Source organism: Stegostoma tigrinum, chromosome 10 (genome assembly GCF_030684315.1).
Source record: "Stegostoma tigrinum isolate sSteTig4 chromosome 10, sSteTig4.hap1, whole genome shotgun sequence".
Classification (NCBI taxonomy): Eukaryota; Metazoa; Chordata; class Chondrichthyes; order Orectolobiformes; family Stegostomatidae; genus Stegostoma; species Stegostoma tigrinum.
Window position 1 is genome coordinate 49260351 of NC_081363.1, and position 16000 is coordinate 49276350.

At 37.8% G+C, this 16000-nt stretch overlaps 1 protein-coding gene across 2 annotated transcripts in view; it reads right to left on the bottom strand.

Annotated features, from left to right (window-relative positions):
• Nucleotides 1-10589: 10589 nt before the first annotated feature.
• exoc5 (exocyst complex component 5) overlaps nt 10590-16000 on the bottom strand; it is a 72533-nt gene continuing 67122 nt past the window's right edge. For both annotated transcript variants that reach the window (XM_048538254.2, XM_048538255.2), the window contains exons 16-18: nt 15463-15571; nt 13167-13382; nt 10590-11475 (exon numbers count right to left, since the gene is read on the bottom strand). In XM_048538254.2, coding sequence (XP_048394211.2) covers nt 11287-11475; nt 13167-13382; nt 15463-15571 — 514 coding nt within the window. In that variant the 3' untranslated portion in view covers nt 10590-11286. The remainder of the gene's footprint in view (nt 11476-13166; nt 13383-15462; nt 15572-16000) is intronic.

The window sequence follows — 16000 nt, forward strand, 5'->3', positions numbered from 1 at the left end:
AGGTTGTATAGTGGGGAGCAATGTCCTTTCTAAACTTTGCATTCTGCTTCTGCAATCAGTCCTAATATTGGAGATCCCATTGGCATTCTGTATATATACTGTCATTGAAGGAGTCACAGATCTAGTAGTTTCATTGTGGTGTCCTTAGTGATGTTGTTGGTGTCCTGGGCTACCTGCCTACTTGATTCATCCAGCACTGTGGCAATTGTTTCTTTGGCTAGATCGATGTTTATGGGTGTAAATAGCGCTGTTACATCGAAGGATACCATTGTCTTGTCCTCTTCTATGCTGGTGTCCTTGATGACGTCAAGGAATTCTCAGGAGGAGTGGATGGAGTGGATAGTATTGTCCACTAAATATTTCTATTTCTGTTGTAGTTCTTTGGCCAATCTATATGTTGGTGTACCTGGCAGTGAGACAATGGCTCTGAGGGGGACATCTGGCTTGTGAACCTTGGGGACTCCATAGAAGCGGGGGGCGTTAGATCCCTCTGGCTTCATCTTTTTGGTCATCTATCTTGCTGATGTCTCCCGAGTTGTGTGATTTCTTCAGGGTCATTGTAATCCAGTTTCCTGACTGTGGTGTCGGGTCTATCGCCACCTGTTGGTAGGTGTTGGTATCTCCTAGTATGGCATTCACTTTCTCAGAACTGTTCTGAGGAAGCGTCACCAGACCTGAAATGTTAACTCGGTTTTCTCCTTCACAGATGCTGCCAGATCTGCTGAACTTTTCCAGTAACTTTGGTTTTGTTCCTGATTTACAGCATCTATGGGTCTTTTGGTTTTTATTTAGCTTTCGCGATGTATTGGGTTCTATTGAGGATTACTGTCATGTGTCCTTTGTCTACTGGTAAGATTGCTACATCAGGACATGAGTTAAATCAGTCACAACACATTGCAGCAACCTGGAACTATGAAAAGCAGGACAGGAGCACCTATACGGAGTCTTCAAAAGAAACGTATACCTAAAAAGCACAATAAACCATTACCTCCAAGATAGACCACAACAGGAAAACTCAACACAACCAGACTCATTAAGCACCCTATTATACATCAAGGACATTTTAGAGATGACCACAAGACTACTCAAAGCTCTATGTATCAGAGAAGCCCACAAACTAACAACCACCCTACGACAGCTACTGATGAACGTAAAGGAACCCATACCCAAAACACGCAAAACTGGGGTAATATACAAAATAACATGCAAGGGCTGTGAGAAACACGACATAGGCCAAATGGGAAGAAAATTGACAATATGGATACATGAACACCAACTAGCAACCAAGAAGCATGACCAATTCTCACTTGTCTCACTACACACGGGAACAAGGGACATATGAATTCAACTGGGCCAACACCTCAATAATCGCACAAGCCAGAGACATACCAGGGAATTCCTAGAAGCCTGATATTCCAACTGGAATTCCATCAACAAACAGATTGAATTAGAAATAATGGGAACTGCAGATGCTGGAGAATCCGAGATAACAAAGCGTGGAGCTGGATGAATACAGCAGGCCAAGCGGCATCTTCGGAGCACAAAAGCTGATGTTTCAGGCCTAGACCCTTTTCTTTGTTACATTGAATTAGAACCTGTGTACAAACTACTGAGATACAGAAGAAGTGGAAGTAATACCAACCACCCCAGCAAACTGAGGCATACAAATAACAAGCGGGACAGAACACCGACACTTCACCAGAAGTGCACTGACAATGTTAGCGAGCAGGGACGAAGCGTTTGCAACCAAACCCACCAGCTCAGCGAGTATGTGTACAAGCAGAAACAGATTCCAAAGTTCAAATCATCCATGCTGACCAGACGTCCTAACTAAATCTAGTCCTACTTGCATTTGGCCCACATCCATCTGAACCTTTCCTATTCGTATACCCATCCAGATGTCTTTTACATCTTGTGATTAAGAAAATAGAAAATAGAACAAAGAATAAAGAAAATTACAGTACAAGAACAGGCCCTTTGACCCGTGAAGTCTACACCGATATGCTACCCATCACAAAAACCCCCTAATTGTCCGGGGACCATATCACTCTATTCCCATCCTGCTCATATTTGTAAAGACACCCTTTAAATGTTACCATAGTATCTGCTTCCTCTACCTCCCCTGGCAGAGAGTTCCAGACATCCACCACCCCCTGTAGAAAACTTGCCTTGTGCATCACTTTTAAACCATGCCCCTCGCACCTTAAACCCATGGCCCCTGGTAACTGACTCTTCCATCCTGGGAAGAAGCTTCTGACTGTCCACTCTATCCATGCCCTTTGTATTCGTGCAGACCTCTATCAGGTCTCCCTCAACCTCCATCATTCTAGTGAGAACAACCCAAGTTTCTCCAAACTCTCTTCATAGCTAATGCCCTCCATACCAGGCAACATCCTGGTAAATCTTTTCTGTACCCTCTCCAAAGCCACCACATCCTTCTGATAGTATTGCGACAAGAATTGAACACAATATTCCAAATGTGGCCTAACTAAAGTTTTATAAAGCTGCAACATTACCTGCCAATTTTTAAATTCAATGCCCCAGCCAATGAAGGCAAGCATGCCGTATGCCTTGTTGATGACCTTTTGCACCTGCATTGCCACTTTCAATGACCTGTGCACCTTAAGGGTTTTGCCATTTACTGTATTTTTTCCATCTGGATTAGACCTTCCAAAACCTCTCATTTTTCTGGATTAAACTCCATCTGCCATCAGTCCATCCAAGTCACCAACTGATCTACATCCAGCTGTATCCTTTGATGGGCCTCATCACTATCCACAGTTCCACCAACCTGTGTTTCATCGTCAAACTTACTAATCAGACCAGTTACATTTTCCTCCAAATCATTTGTATATATTATAAACAGCAAAGGTCCCAACACTGATCCCTGAGGAACGCCACTACTCATGGCTGTCCATTCAGAAACACATCCTTCCACTGCTACCCTCTGTCTTCTATGACCCAACCAATTGTTTTTATTTATCTTGCAAACTCACCTCATGACCCTGCATGACGTTACCTTCTGTATCAGCCTGCAATGAGGGACCTTGTTAAAGGCCTTACTGAAGTCCACATAGACAACATCCACTGCCCTTCCTTCATCGATCATCTTCGTTCAAAAAATTGAACTAAGTTAGTGAGACATGACCTCCCTTCACAAAACCATGTTGGCTCTTGCTAATTTCCAGGTGGGAATAAATCCTGTCTTGAAGAATCCTCTCCAATAATTTCCCTACCACTGATGTAAGGCTCACCGGCCTGTAATTAGCTGGAATATCCTTGCTATTCTTTTTAAACAAGGGAACAACATTGGTTATTCTTCCCTGTAGCCAGTGAGGTTACAAAAATTTCCCTCAAATCCCCAGAAATTTTCTCCCTTGCCTCTCAGTATTCCAGGGTACATCCCATCAGGCCCTGGGGACTTGTCTATCTTAATGTTTTCCAAGACCCCCCCAACACCACCTCCCTTTTGATCTCAACATGTACCAGTCTCTACCACTTCTGGCCACTCATCCCATACACTCACCACTGTCTGCATTAAAAAGTTGCCCCTTAAGTCCCTTTTAAATGTCACCCCTCTCACCTTAAACCTCTGCCTTCTAATTTTGGACTCCCACACCCTGGGGAAAAGACATTGCTTATTTATTCATGCCCTCATGAATTTATAAACCTCTATACGGTCACCCTCTCACCCTCAAACTGCAGGGGAAATAGCCCCAGTCTGTTCAGCTTCTCAATGTAGCTTAAACCCTCCAACCCTGGCAACATCCTTGTAAATCTTTTCTGAACCCTGTCAAGTTTCACAACATAATTCCTACAGCAGGGAGACCAGAATCGCATGCAGTATAGTTTTAACAAGACTTCCCCATCTTTCCACATCATTCTTGATGAAATGAAGGCTAACCGTGTACATGACTTTTCTATTAATTACTGAAAGTGGATGTTAGCTTTTAGCGATTAATGGATGAGGGTGGCATTGGATAATTATCTGGATATAAATAGCATGCAATGGTATAAAGTATAATGCAGAAGACTGTCAGTAGATAATGATACTCATTTGAAAGCCAATGCAGGCATGATGGGTTGAATGTACCATGCAATTCTGTGAAATTATGCCCCTTCACTCTAGACTCCCCAATGCAGGTTCATACCTACAACTATCCAGTCTACCCCTTTGAATGTTGTATGTTTCAATGAAATCACTTCTCATTGTTAGACTAGTCTGTGAGATCTCTCCCAATTCTGGCACAAGCCTCCAATGTTAATCATAAGGTCTTTGCAGGGTTGCTGTCTTTGCCACTGTCACTTACAGTGCCTTAATCAATACTGCATGGTCCGTCCAGTTTGGTCCTTTTATCAGATCTAGCAGTTGGACATAACTGAGTGGCTTACTAGGCTTTTTTCTAAAGGACATTTAAGAGTCAGCCACATTGCTGTAGATCTAGAATCTCACATAGGCCAGACCAGGTGAGGATGGGAGATTGTGCTTCAGTACTTCACTGTATAGGTTAGGGAGCCAGATAGGTTTTTCCAACAAATCAGTGATTTCATGGTCACCACTATGCTAGACTTATTAACTAAATTCAATTTTCACTATCTCGCACAGTGCGATTCAAATCACTATTCCCAATGCATCAGTCTGGGTCTCTGGATTACTAGTCAACAATGCTACCGTGCCTCCTCTCCTCTTTATGTACATCATGCCAGATACGAAAATTGATGTGAATGATTTAGATGCATCTAAATGTGATACATACATCATAGATTTCACTGCAATTTTACAGAAAATGAAACTACAATCATGCAGCCCTAAATCCTTTTCATTAAACTATTTTATTTGAAACATCAATTCGGATACATGCACACAACTTTAGAAAATTCTTTTATGACCTTTTTCAACAACTCAACAAAAACTTACATGTCACTAAAATTGTAAGTTCAAGAAATTTAAATCTTGTAAATTTCAGTGGATAGTCCACTTCAATTTCCCTTCGACAGACTTCAAAAAACAAAGGTTTCTGTTAATTCTAAAATAATAGATAGTTTGGGGTTAACATTTAAAAGTCTGCAATTTAAACACTTAAAAAGTCAACTCCAAATGGCGATTCCCACAGAAGATCATCTGCAGAAGCATTAGCCCTGTTTTTAGCTCCACGGATATTACTTGGCTTGAGTATTTTCAGGATTTTTTTTTTAGAAATATAAAATGACAGCTTTTTAATTAGATATTTTTTGATTTCAGGGTATCAAATTCCATTTTTTGTACATATCATAACTGGCATTGATGTGCTTTGAAAACTGGAATAGCTTTTCACCTTACACACCTGCTCCACGAGTTAACCCGAAGCTACAAGATGTTTACTCATTAATTTCTGGAATAAACGTGTGCGGGGATTTCAAAGAGAAATTTCATTAAAAACACTTTCCACGAGAGGAGTGCAGACAAATTGACTGCTGTTATCAAAACATGCCATCTAAAGGAATGATGTGAAATTACAGTACCAGTGGTAGATGTTTGGAAAACTGCATGAGCATAATTTCTTTTTCTTCTGTAAGATTAATTTTGGACTCCAAGCTAATAATACACACACATGTTAAACATTACTAGTAATTAATAACAAATACTTACAATCAATTTATTTGTGGTTTCAAGTTTTGATAGCATTAAAATGTGTGAATGTTTCAGAAGTAACTAGTTTGACTTTTGCATAAAGTACAATTGTGTGTATATTTCAAAATGGATTGTATGTAAGCTGTCTTAATTAATTACACAACATATTGCTCTTTGTAAAATACAAATGGAAAATTGTGCAAAATTGTTGATCTCCACCCTAACAATATACAAAAAGGATAGAACAAAAGAAATCTTCATTAAGAGAAGTTAAATCCAGATATTTTCGATATTAAGTTGAATCAAGGCCAGAGTCCCAGCAGGCATCTGACATAATACCTCAAAGTCAAATTGAATAAGGCACGTTGGGTGCAAGAACAGAAAATTCAATAAAATGGCATTACCCTGTTCTGTACTCATTCTCTAGATTCTTCTAAGTATTAAAAGAGCAATCACTGATTAAATTGCTCAAGGTTAGGGCTATCAAGATTTCCTCGTAATACAAAAATTGAGATAATACTTTAATAGCCATGAAGTCTAACAAACTTGAATGCTATACTAATGTAGGGGTGAATGCTATTTAAAGAATTAAGCATTTGACAAAACAGCCAACAAATTGTAAGGTCCAGAATTGCGCACTCCATTTTTAGGGCTTTTTTGTTAGTGATTTATGAGACAAATCAGATGATAGACATAGTTGTACGGTTAACTGTCTCAATTCCAGTGTGTGGAAATAGTTGTCTGTTTTGTAGTTTATCATTCTGGCTAAACATGTGTCTATTCTTGTGACAGCATGTCCATCCTTACTTTGTTTAGTTAGACAACCTTCCCAAGTTAAAATCACATTCCCTATATAATGGAATTAAAATGTAGGATGGAACCACTTAATGCAATGGACTAAAAGAATACGTTCAATATTTTTATTTGAATACCATGGAGACAAGGGAAGAGAGATCCTACAACACGGTCCCCGAAGTACAATCTCGGTATTTTACTCACTCCTTCCAGGACAGGGATACAGGGTACAAGTCTGTGTTCAAGTTTCTTTACCAGCAATATCAAATAATTAACATTTTATAGAAGTGCACATTACATAGGGTAATGAGCCTTACATTCTGGTTTTGTCTGGTCCCCCAAAAATCCAACATTCCAATAAGTAAGGTTGAGTGAAAAAAGTTAACTTTTTCAGATCATGGAAGAGTTCAAATGGATTTAACCAGCAAGTTTACCAGACACAACGAAGTCAGGTTACCCAAAGTAAAAAGGCAATCTTCTCATATGGGTGAGGTGCTGCATTTAAATAAGTGACTGTAATCCCAAGTCAAATAAAATTCCACCACAACTTGGACAAGAACTTTGGCTAAAAACAGAAGTCATTGTTATTTTCATGTCTTAGGAGGGAGAGTTGTTCAACCACAAAATCATGGAACACAGATTTATTTGGCTGAGACAAAGCCAGCACCGAGAAAATCATCTAAAGTGCTAGTTTTAGATCAAAAGGAAACACGGACTCAAAAAAGGATACAAGAGCTTATGGACTGTCAGGTTTAGGTCTCAAGTCAAAAACAGCAGCCGCTCTGAGGTGCTATGTAAACTTAAAAGATCAGACAGTGACTGCCACAGTTATCCTTTATCTGGAGGGAAGTAAACGTAACAAATAGCACTACACAGCAATGAAGACCAACTTCTTTCTCAAATTAAACAGACGTTGTAACACAAAATTTCTGAATTAACTTGTATTCTAACTGAGGCAGAGAGCAAATCCCTTCCAGTCCATTACAGGAACCTATCAACTGCAGAATCCATTGTGAATTCTCCAGATTAGGGAGATCCAACCGGACAAAGCCATGTAAGCTTGGCAACTGCACTTCAATTCTCTAAAGTATAGACTGGCTAATAAAGGAATGTATGCATAACCCTTTGATATAGTTCCACTCCAATTATTGTTGAAGACCAAGCACATGGGACAAGTTGCAGTGTAGTACATTATATTTTAAACCATTATTTATAACTGTGGAGACTTTGAGCACCTTAAGTCAAATATATGTAGAATTTTGCACCGGAGAATAAACGATAGCATTAGTTCTATTACTTTTCCTTTTCTCTCTTTCAAAAGTTCAGAGTTAATTATCCACTTCACTTAGAAAGTGATTCTGGATCCTGATTCCATGACTAACGCACAGCAAATTCCATATCTTAACTACCCTGTGCATTACAAACCAATTCAGCAACTTATATTGAATGCCATCTTTAAATTTAGACTGCCTTATACCTTACATCGAAGGTTCACAGCTAGAGTTCATATTTGGAACTAAATCTTTGATTTAAGTTTTGCAATTTGTGAAACCACTCAAACTGATCAAAGCTCTCTTGTTCTTCTGAATAAAATGAACGAGCACTCAGATATCCAACTTAACACAGGAATACGCAGGAAAATGATTCACACCCAATTCAATGCTGATTCAACATTTCAAAACAGATGGGTGTATAAATGATCTCAAAGCTGAAAAAGTGGTCTAAAGACAGAAGAGTATGGCATCTCAGAATAGCTTAAGACAGACATGAGTAATGACGCAGCGGTGTGGTGGCAGTGCAAGAGAGTTCAGAATTACAGGAAGTATGTTTGGAGTAGAGGAGTAATTTTAGCACTAGGTAAGGCAATGAAGGAGCCAAGAAGGGTGGGGGTGTAGAAATTCACACATGAAAGAATAGAAGTAGCAAAGTTCAGATGAATTAAGGTTTATAAAGATGATGCTGAGCAAGGGAATATTATAATAGTCCAATCTGATAGAAGTGGTGGAGGAGGATTTCAGTATGAGATGTGTTTTGTTAGGTTTATGGTGCAAAATATTATTTAAAATGGGAGCAGGGAATCTTTGTGACAGAAAAGATAGCAGCTCATAAATTGAACAGGATAGCGCGCAACACTACAGGCCAGGTGCTGTGAATTGGGCCAAAGGCAGTGGCTTTGGTCTTGCCAGTCTTTACAAAAACTGATAGACAGCTGGTTGAGAATTGGGGTTGTCAATGCTGGAACATATGGAAGCTGGCGAAGGAATGATGAACATATGATGAACGGCTAAGGATCCTGGAATTGTACTCATTAGAGTTTAGAAGGTTGAGGGGAGATCTAATAGAAACTTACAAGATAATGTATGGTTTAGAAGGGGTGGACACTAGGAAGTTGTTTCCGTTAGGCAGGGAGACTAGGATCTGTGGGCACAGCCTTAAAATTAGAGGGGGTAAATTTAAAACTGAAATGAGATGGCATTTCTTCAGCCAGAGAGTGGTGGGCTTGTGGAATTCATTGCTGCAGAGTGCAGTGGAGGCTGGGACATTCTCTGCCTTGAAGGCATCCATCGACAAATTCTTGATCTCAAAAGGAATCAAGGGCTACGGGGAGAGTGCAGGGAAGTGTTGTTGAAATGCCCATGAGCCATGATTTAAGTGGCGGAGTTGACTTGATGGGCCGAATGGCCTTACTTCCACTCCTAGGTCTTATCGAAGAGGCAGAAGCCAAGAACAGGTTACTGCATAACTTTTTTTCTCCTTAGGTTTTCTGGTGCTTTAATAGCATGTGTGCTATTGCTGAGACAGACAGAGACACATACATATAGAGACAGGAAAGAAACAGATGGTGCTGCAAATGCTGCCTTATATCCTTGTTATTTATTATTAAATCTATGCTTAAAAGCATCGTAGCGTTTGAAATTTTTTCTGCACATTGAAGATCATGTTATCATGTCATCAGAACTCATTGCCTAAAGTTATTAAAAACTTTTGGTACCAGCACATAGCTTCAGCTAAGGATTCTTTGAGATCAGCCTAATATATACTCAAATCTTGAATAGGAGGTAACAAGTTAACACCATATTCACATCAATTTAAAGACCTTTAGTCTGAAATAAAATTGGACTCAAATTAAAATTTAATGGAAGTACTAATCTTTCTTCAGATTCAATAACTTTGAGTAATGAATAAACATTACTGCATTGTGTACTGAGTAATGGATGGTAAATGGGCATACATTTCTGGCCTCCACTGCATTACTCCACTAGTTACAAGATACTTGTTGCTAATTGCATGGAAAAGGAAATGTAATATATGGAAAATCAAACATTATTGAGTAAAGCTATTTCAAAACTGTTGATTTATTAGAATACTCAAAACAGTAATGCACCTAAGTGGGTTTGCCTTTCGTTCCTATTTTGAGTTTTCCTGACTTTGAACAATTAGACTTGCAGCCCCTAAGAGGCGGTTTATGAGTTATATATAATGAAAGGTCATATCTGTTTGCCCAATCATTTGACTAAGGTGGTTTCAGACTAAATGTCTTTTGGAATTCAAATTCTAAATTTGGGCAACTAAATTCTAACCCTAAATTCCAATATGACATCTCATCTTTCCCCATATACCGATAACAGTATTTCTGTATTATTGTCAATAATCCTTGATAAAGAGAAATACTTCAATTACTCTGTATACAGGGGCATTTGCAGTTTAATGATTAGGGAGCAATGTTTACAATTTTCCTAGTAGAAGCATTCTGCAGCTTTCCACCAACCATTTCCAACTTTCCACTCTTCATATTCAAGAAGAAATACTGCACAGCATGCAGGCATGGGAAATAATTACAGCCATTACAACTGCATGAGAATTATGCAAAATCATACTGTAGAATGTGAAAATGTCAGCTTTCCTGCTCCTATGCTGCTGCTTGGCCTGCTGTGTTCATCCAGCTCGACACCTTGTTAACACTGATAGATAAGATTTGTTTTAAGAACATTTAAATAAACTACAAAATAAATTTGAGTTCTGTTGAAATCACTGATGTTTACAGCAAGGATAATTAAACCTCACTAGAAAAGAAAACCATCCCCATACATTAAAAGCAATGACTTTCAGAATACTCAATTATTCTTCTATCTCCTTTAGCAATTGTTATTAGTGTAACAGAACAGTAATAACACCACAAATGTCAAAGGTATCATGTATTTAATCGAGCACTATTTGCAGTAGCTCATTAACACTAAAGCTAAGTTAACTTACATATGAATGGCATAAGAGACACATTACAGCCGTCTCAACCCTCACCCCATTTCATGATGAACAAAATAACCTATGAAGCAATATGTTTGATATGCTGAGGCATCTGCTGTAGCTGTTTAATCAAAGACCTGTATAAACAAATATACTCCTATTAATATAGTGTTACATCTGTGTACAGTAAGAGGAAGTGAATCCATTATACCTGGATAAAACACTGTACATTTTCTTCAAACAAGTGTTTATAGAACTGAGCTTGAAATTTATTATTCAGTGCTTGAACAACCTCCCTGATTTTAATTCATAATTAAATACATTTTGTTACATATGCAAACTGAGTTGTTAGTAGCTTCTGATAGGTTCAGCTCCAGATAATCATTAGAGCATGGATTGTGCAAAAACATTATCGTGTTTGACTTAGATTAACTCAGCTTGTTTTTCAGTGAAACAGTTCAATAATGGCTGCTTTTTAGTGAAGTCACAATGTCCCAAATATATTTGTAATTGGCTATATAACAGGAGTTGGAATGCCCTGTATTTAAAGCTTCCGAAGTTCCAAACAGCCTAAGCCCAAAAAGTCCAGCGTATCAAGCTCTGAATCTGTATTCCAATTCAAACACCAAAGAATTTCAGCTGAAATGACGACCGAGGCGTGCTGATCTGTAGTCAGACCGTAACTGCACAAAGGCATGAAGGATGTTCTTGTCAAGATTAGTTAGATGCTCTCCAGAACAGACCTGCTTTAAGTTGTCAGGTGCTACTACCAGGAGATTACAGAGTGCATGTAGCGTATCAAAAAGTTGCAACACCAAGGGAATCTATATTTTAAAAAAAGAGAAAAAAGTGCAATTAGCTGTTGTAATTCAAGAGAAATTGCATCTTTGGAAGAAAGCTTTTAATCTGAAGAATGCAAAAGATATGCACCAAATAGGAAGATTAATAGCTTGGGAAGAGGTTTTCTTTATCCCATTCCCTGCATCTCTCCCCTTAAAAACAGCACGCACTGGAACCATTAGCTGGAAAGTATAAACTCATCTAGATTCGATGATGATTAAGTAAACAGAAATGCTTATGAGAGAGAATACAATGGAAAACATGGAACTCTTTTGCTGAATTGGAGGACTTCTTTTAAAAAAAAGCAAATTACACTTGTAACATGCCTAAAATAATTCTGCTACTGAACTAATAACTGTATTACATTTGTCAAGTTGCAAGGACACAATGCAGGTCAAAATGGGATTTTATCTTCTCTCAAGTCTGATTTTTATGATGTAAATTGTATCAAAGTTGGGTTGTTTGATCAGGAAATAAAACAAAACCTTTGACCAGTTTCAGGTTTTCAATTCTCCAGACATCACATTCTTTAGAGATGATGTACTATTTTTGAAAGCTGACTTATTAAGGACTACAAATGGAAAGTGTCTGTAACATATTAAAATACTGTAGAAAAGCTGCTTGAAAATTGCAAGAGCAAGAAGTACACTCTTAAGAGTGACATCCAGAAGGAAGTGAAAACAATTTCTGCCATTTAGTCAGAGCTGAAAAGCTACTGACTGGAGGACAAAGTGGACAGCAACAGAAAGACGAGTTGACCTTGCCATTGCTGGATGTCACATAATGGTTATATGTATGAGCTACAGTGAATAGTGCAAAACAGTTGAGCATGGCATACCATTACCAATCTCCTGTTAGGAGCAGCTTAAAAAGGAGATTAGTAGAAGTTATATACAAGCTAACAGTTTGTAACCTTGGGAAAGAAAGACATTAGCTTTTCAACAAATGCATACCTCCACAGTTACGAACATTACAAAAATACATTACAATTAGAATAGAACATAGCATTTATATTACTTTGATACAATAATGCAAGTGTCCATGCATAATTATTTATTGTCATTAGTAAGTCCTCAGCATCAGTCTGACATTGTACACCATCTGGTCACAGAACTACAGAAATGCTTCAATTAAGTTGCTGAATATAGGACAGGTCAGCCTGATCCTCAATTTTGAAGGTGGATTTGCTGAATATCTGCATGGTTATATTTAACTTCTTCACGTCAATGATTTTCAATGATTTCTAACATGCAAACAAACAGGTGCTTGGACTAAAGTCTTAACGTTAACCAAAATTTCAGGTGATGATGTTTATACTTTTAACAACACTAAACTATCATTCAAGGATATCCCATTCTATTACTCCTGACAAATTAAATCAAATCAATGTATATTTATGTATATTATTAGGGGGAGTGTAGGACATTCCAAAACTAAAATATTCATTTCACTATTTGAGGCAGTTTTTCAATTAATTTAGCATTTTGTTGAAGGAGAGGTGATAAGCAAATCAGAAATAATGGTCACATTTAATAAGTCTTTTTTAAGTCACAAGTTTCAATTTGTTAACAAACAGGCAAGGAAATATCATACAATTAGCAAACAGCAACGTAAAACAACAACAGTACGAAGCCATGTTGAGACAAAGTTAACATTAAAAGAGTATATACGACACCTTAAATTCTTTGGCACACTTCCGATATTCCGCTACATCACAGATAGCCAGCATGCCACCCATCGAACTGTAAGTATACTGCTGAAGGTGCTCATGAATTAGACGATGGAAGCGAACTCCAAATTCTGTTAAAACAGTATCCACGTTCTTCCCGTCCATCGAATTTCGATTTTTTTCTACTTGCTTCCTGACATAGCCACAGACTTTGACACACGCCTACCCAAAAAGGACATGAAATGTGACATTACAATTTGCTGTTGTATTATACTAAGCAGTGAAACTGGGATATTGCATTATATGCTAAATGCAATATCTTCAAAACTGCATGGAAATTAAACATTCAGTGTCATCTGACAGTTGCCAAGTTTACAATGCTAACAGACACATTTTCAACTTGTAATGATTTTCATTAACCTCTATGCTCCAATGGTAAAATCACTCAAAGGCCAAATCGAGCTTTTTATTTTAAAACAAGTGTTATTCGTATTTACTTTTAAACATTCTGTCTTCACAGGATAGGTATAGCAACATTAGTTTACAAAACATTCATCCCAAATTAATAAAGACTCTGGAGCTTGTTTATAATCAGATTCCTGCTGAGATTTGTCATTTGATGTATTTCTAAAGCAGCTGTTCCTATGTAAGGAAACAAAATGATTGCAATCCCAGCCAAACAAAATGACTTCTGGGATCACTGCTAAATATACAAAATTTGAGAGATATACAATGTTGTTGTTCTACATGGGCTAACCTTGACAAATCAATATATTATCCCAGCCCACTGCATTTTTCAATCATTTTGTTTTATGTATAATGTGAGGCCACGTCAGGAGTCCCAACTGTAAAAAGTACATTATGGAATGCAGGGCACAGATAACTCTTTCTTTTGAGAGAGCTCCTTTTGAGATCTTCTGAACAACTACATTTTGATTTTTGAGAGCCACTTTTGGATTGCACTGTGACTATAACAGCAGAATTGAAAATCATCTTGTACCTCTAGTAGTCAATGACCGTTTGAACACCTCTGACCATCCTATACCAAAAATGGCAACAGGCTGTTGAAAGTTATATAGCAGAATTAGCTAGCTTTTCGTTCTAAGCCCATAGCCTAAAGGCATAAGCAGCAGATAACCTGCAGATTTTTAGTTTTGTCTCAGTCCTCAAGTCTTGATGCAAATGTTCAATTTTCTTTCTGGATATTGTAAAAGTAGTACAAGTAAAATCAACTCCTTAAGTGCAATATTATGCAACAAATTGTCACCAATTTGGTCTACTGAGGTGGGGTGGTATGAACATAGCACAAATTGTTTGCATGCACTTTTGAATAGACAGATGTGGTTTCAAACTCTATTCCGGGAATTAAACAAGTAATATACATCTAGCGAGTTTTGAGAAGATTTGTAGCTCAGGTTGAGGCTCTGGATGTGAGTTTGCTCGCTGAGCTGGAAGGTTAGTTTTCAGACGTTTCGTCACCATTCTAAGTAACATCAGTGAGCCACCAACGAAGCGCTGGTGTTATGTCCCACTTTCTATTTATCTGGTTAGATTTCCTTGGGTTGGTGATTTGGACATTGATTTGGAGCTGCCCAAATCACCAACCCAAGGAAACCTAATCAGATAAATAGAAAGCGGGACATAACACCAGCGCTTCGTCGGAGGCTCACTGATGAGGTTACCTAGAATGGTGACGAAACGTCTGAAAACTAACCTTCCAGCTCAGCGAGCAAACTCACATCCATAATATCGATCTAATCTAGTTCATGGGAGAATTACACTGACAGACATGCCATCTTCTGGATAGGACATTAAAATAAAGTATGTTGAGTTAACTGTTAGATTTTGTGGTTCACTTCAATGAGTAGATACTTTTCCAAACTAAAATTCTGCCTCATTCATTTAAAAGCAGATTCAGTGTGTTTGTAGAAACTTACTGCACACAAACAAATTGCCTTTTTTTTGCACAGCAGTGACTGCACTTGAGAAAGATTTATTGAATGCCAAGTCCTTTGCAATGTCCCAGTGATGTAACAAGGCACTATCAAATGCTAATTTATCAGAAATTCAGAAGGCGAAGTTAAAAAAGGAGGCTAAAAATATTAGTACACAGATTCAGACTGCTAGCTACAGCATAAAAATAACTGATTACAGATCATTAATTCTTGCCTAAATTTTTCAAAGCAATCATTCAGCAGATTTGGTAGAATTAAACATAGCAATGCTATTTTATGTACGATAAAACTCAGATGGTATTGTGAGATTATATTTTACATATTGTCAAGAGTCTGAAAATACATACATTAGTATATTGAATTAGTACGTTGTTTTCGTCTTCTGGCTTGAAGTCTGTCTTTTTTTGTTCAACACTCAGGATGTGCTTCATATGCCCAATCATACAATTCAATGTCCTTCACAAAACAAAGTAGGGACTTTAATGTGGGATATACCAGTTACTTCATTCTATGCTTGTACAGGACTATACAATTTAAAATTGCAAAGAAACAGCATACAGATATTATACAGATGTAAATTTTAAAGATTTATACTGTGTAAAAAGGGTAACCCATGAAACATGAATATCTACACTTTTTGAAAACTTTGAAAGGTTGACTATTGCATTCCACAGTAATAAACTACTCAATCCAAATCAGAATTATACCAGAGACTAAACTAAATGTATGCCAAGACCACTGCTACTGACTACTTTTCTTCACAATCTAGTGGTAGATGACGGGGAGATGTTTCACCTTCAAATCTTGAAGATAAAGATTATGAATCCCAAAACTATAGATTATGCTCAAATGTTCAAGCTAGATATCAAGGGATCAGATTGTTCA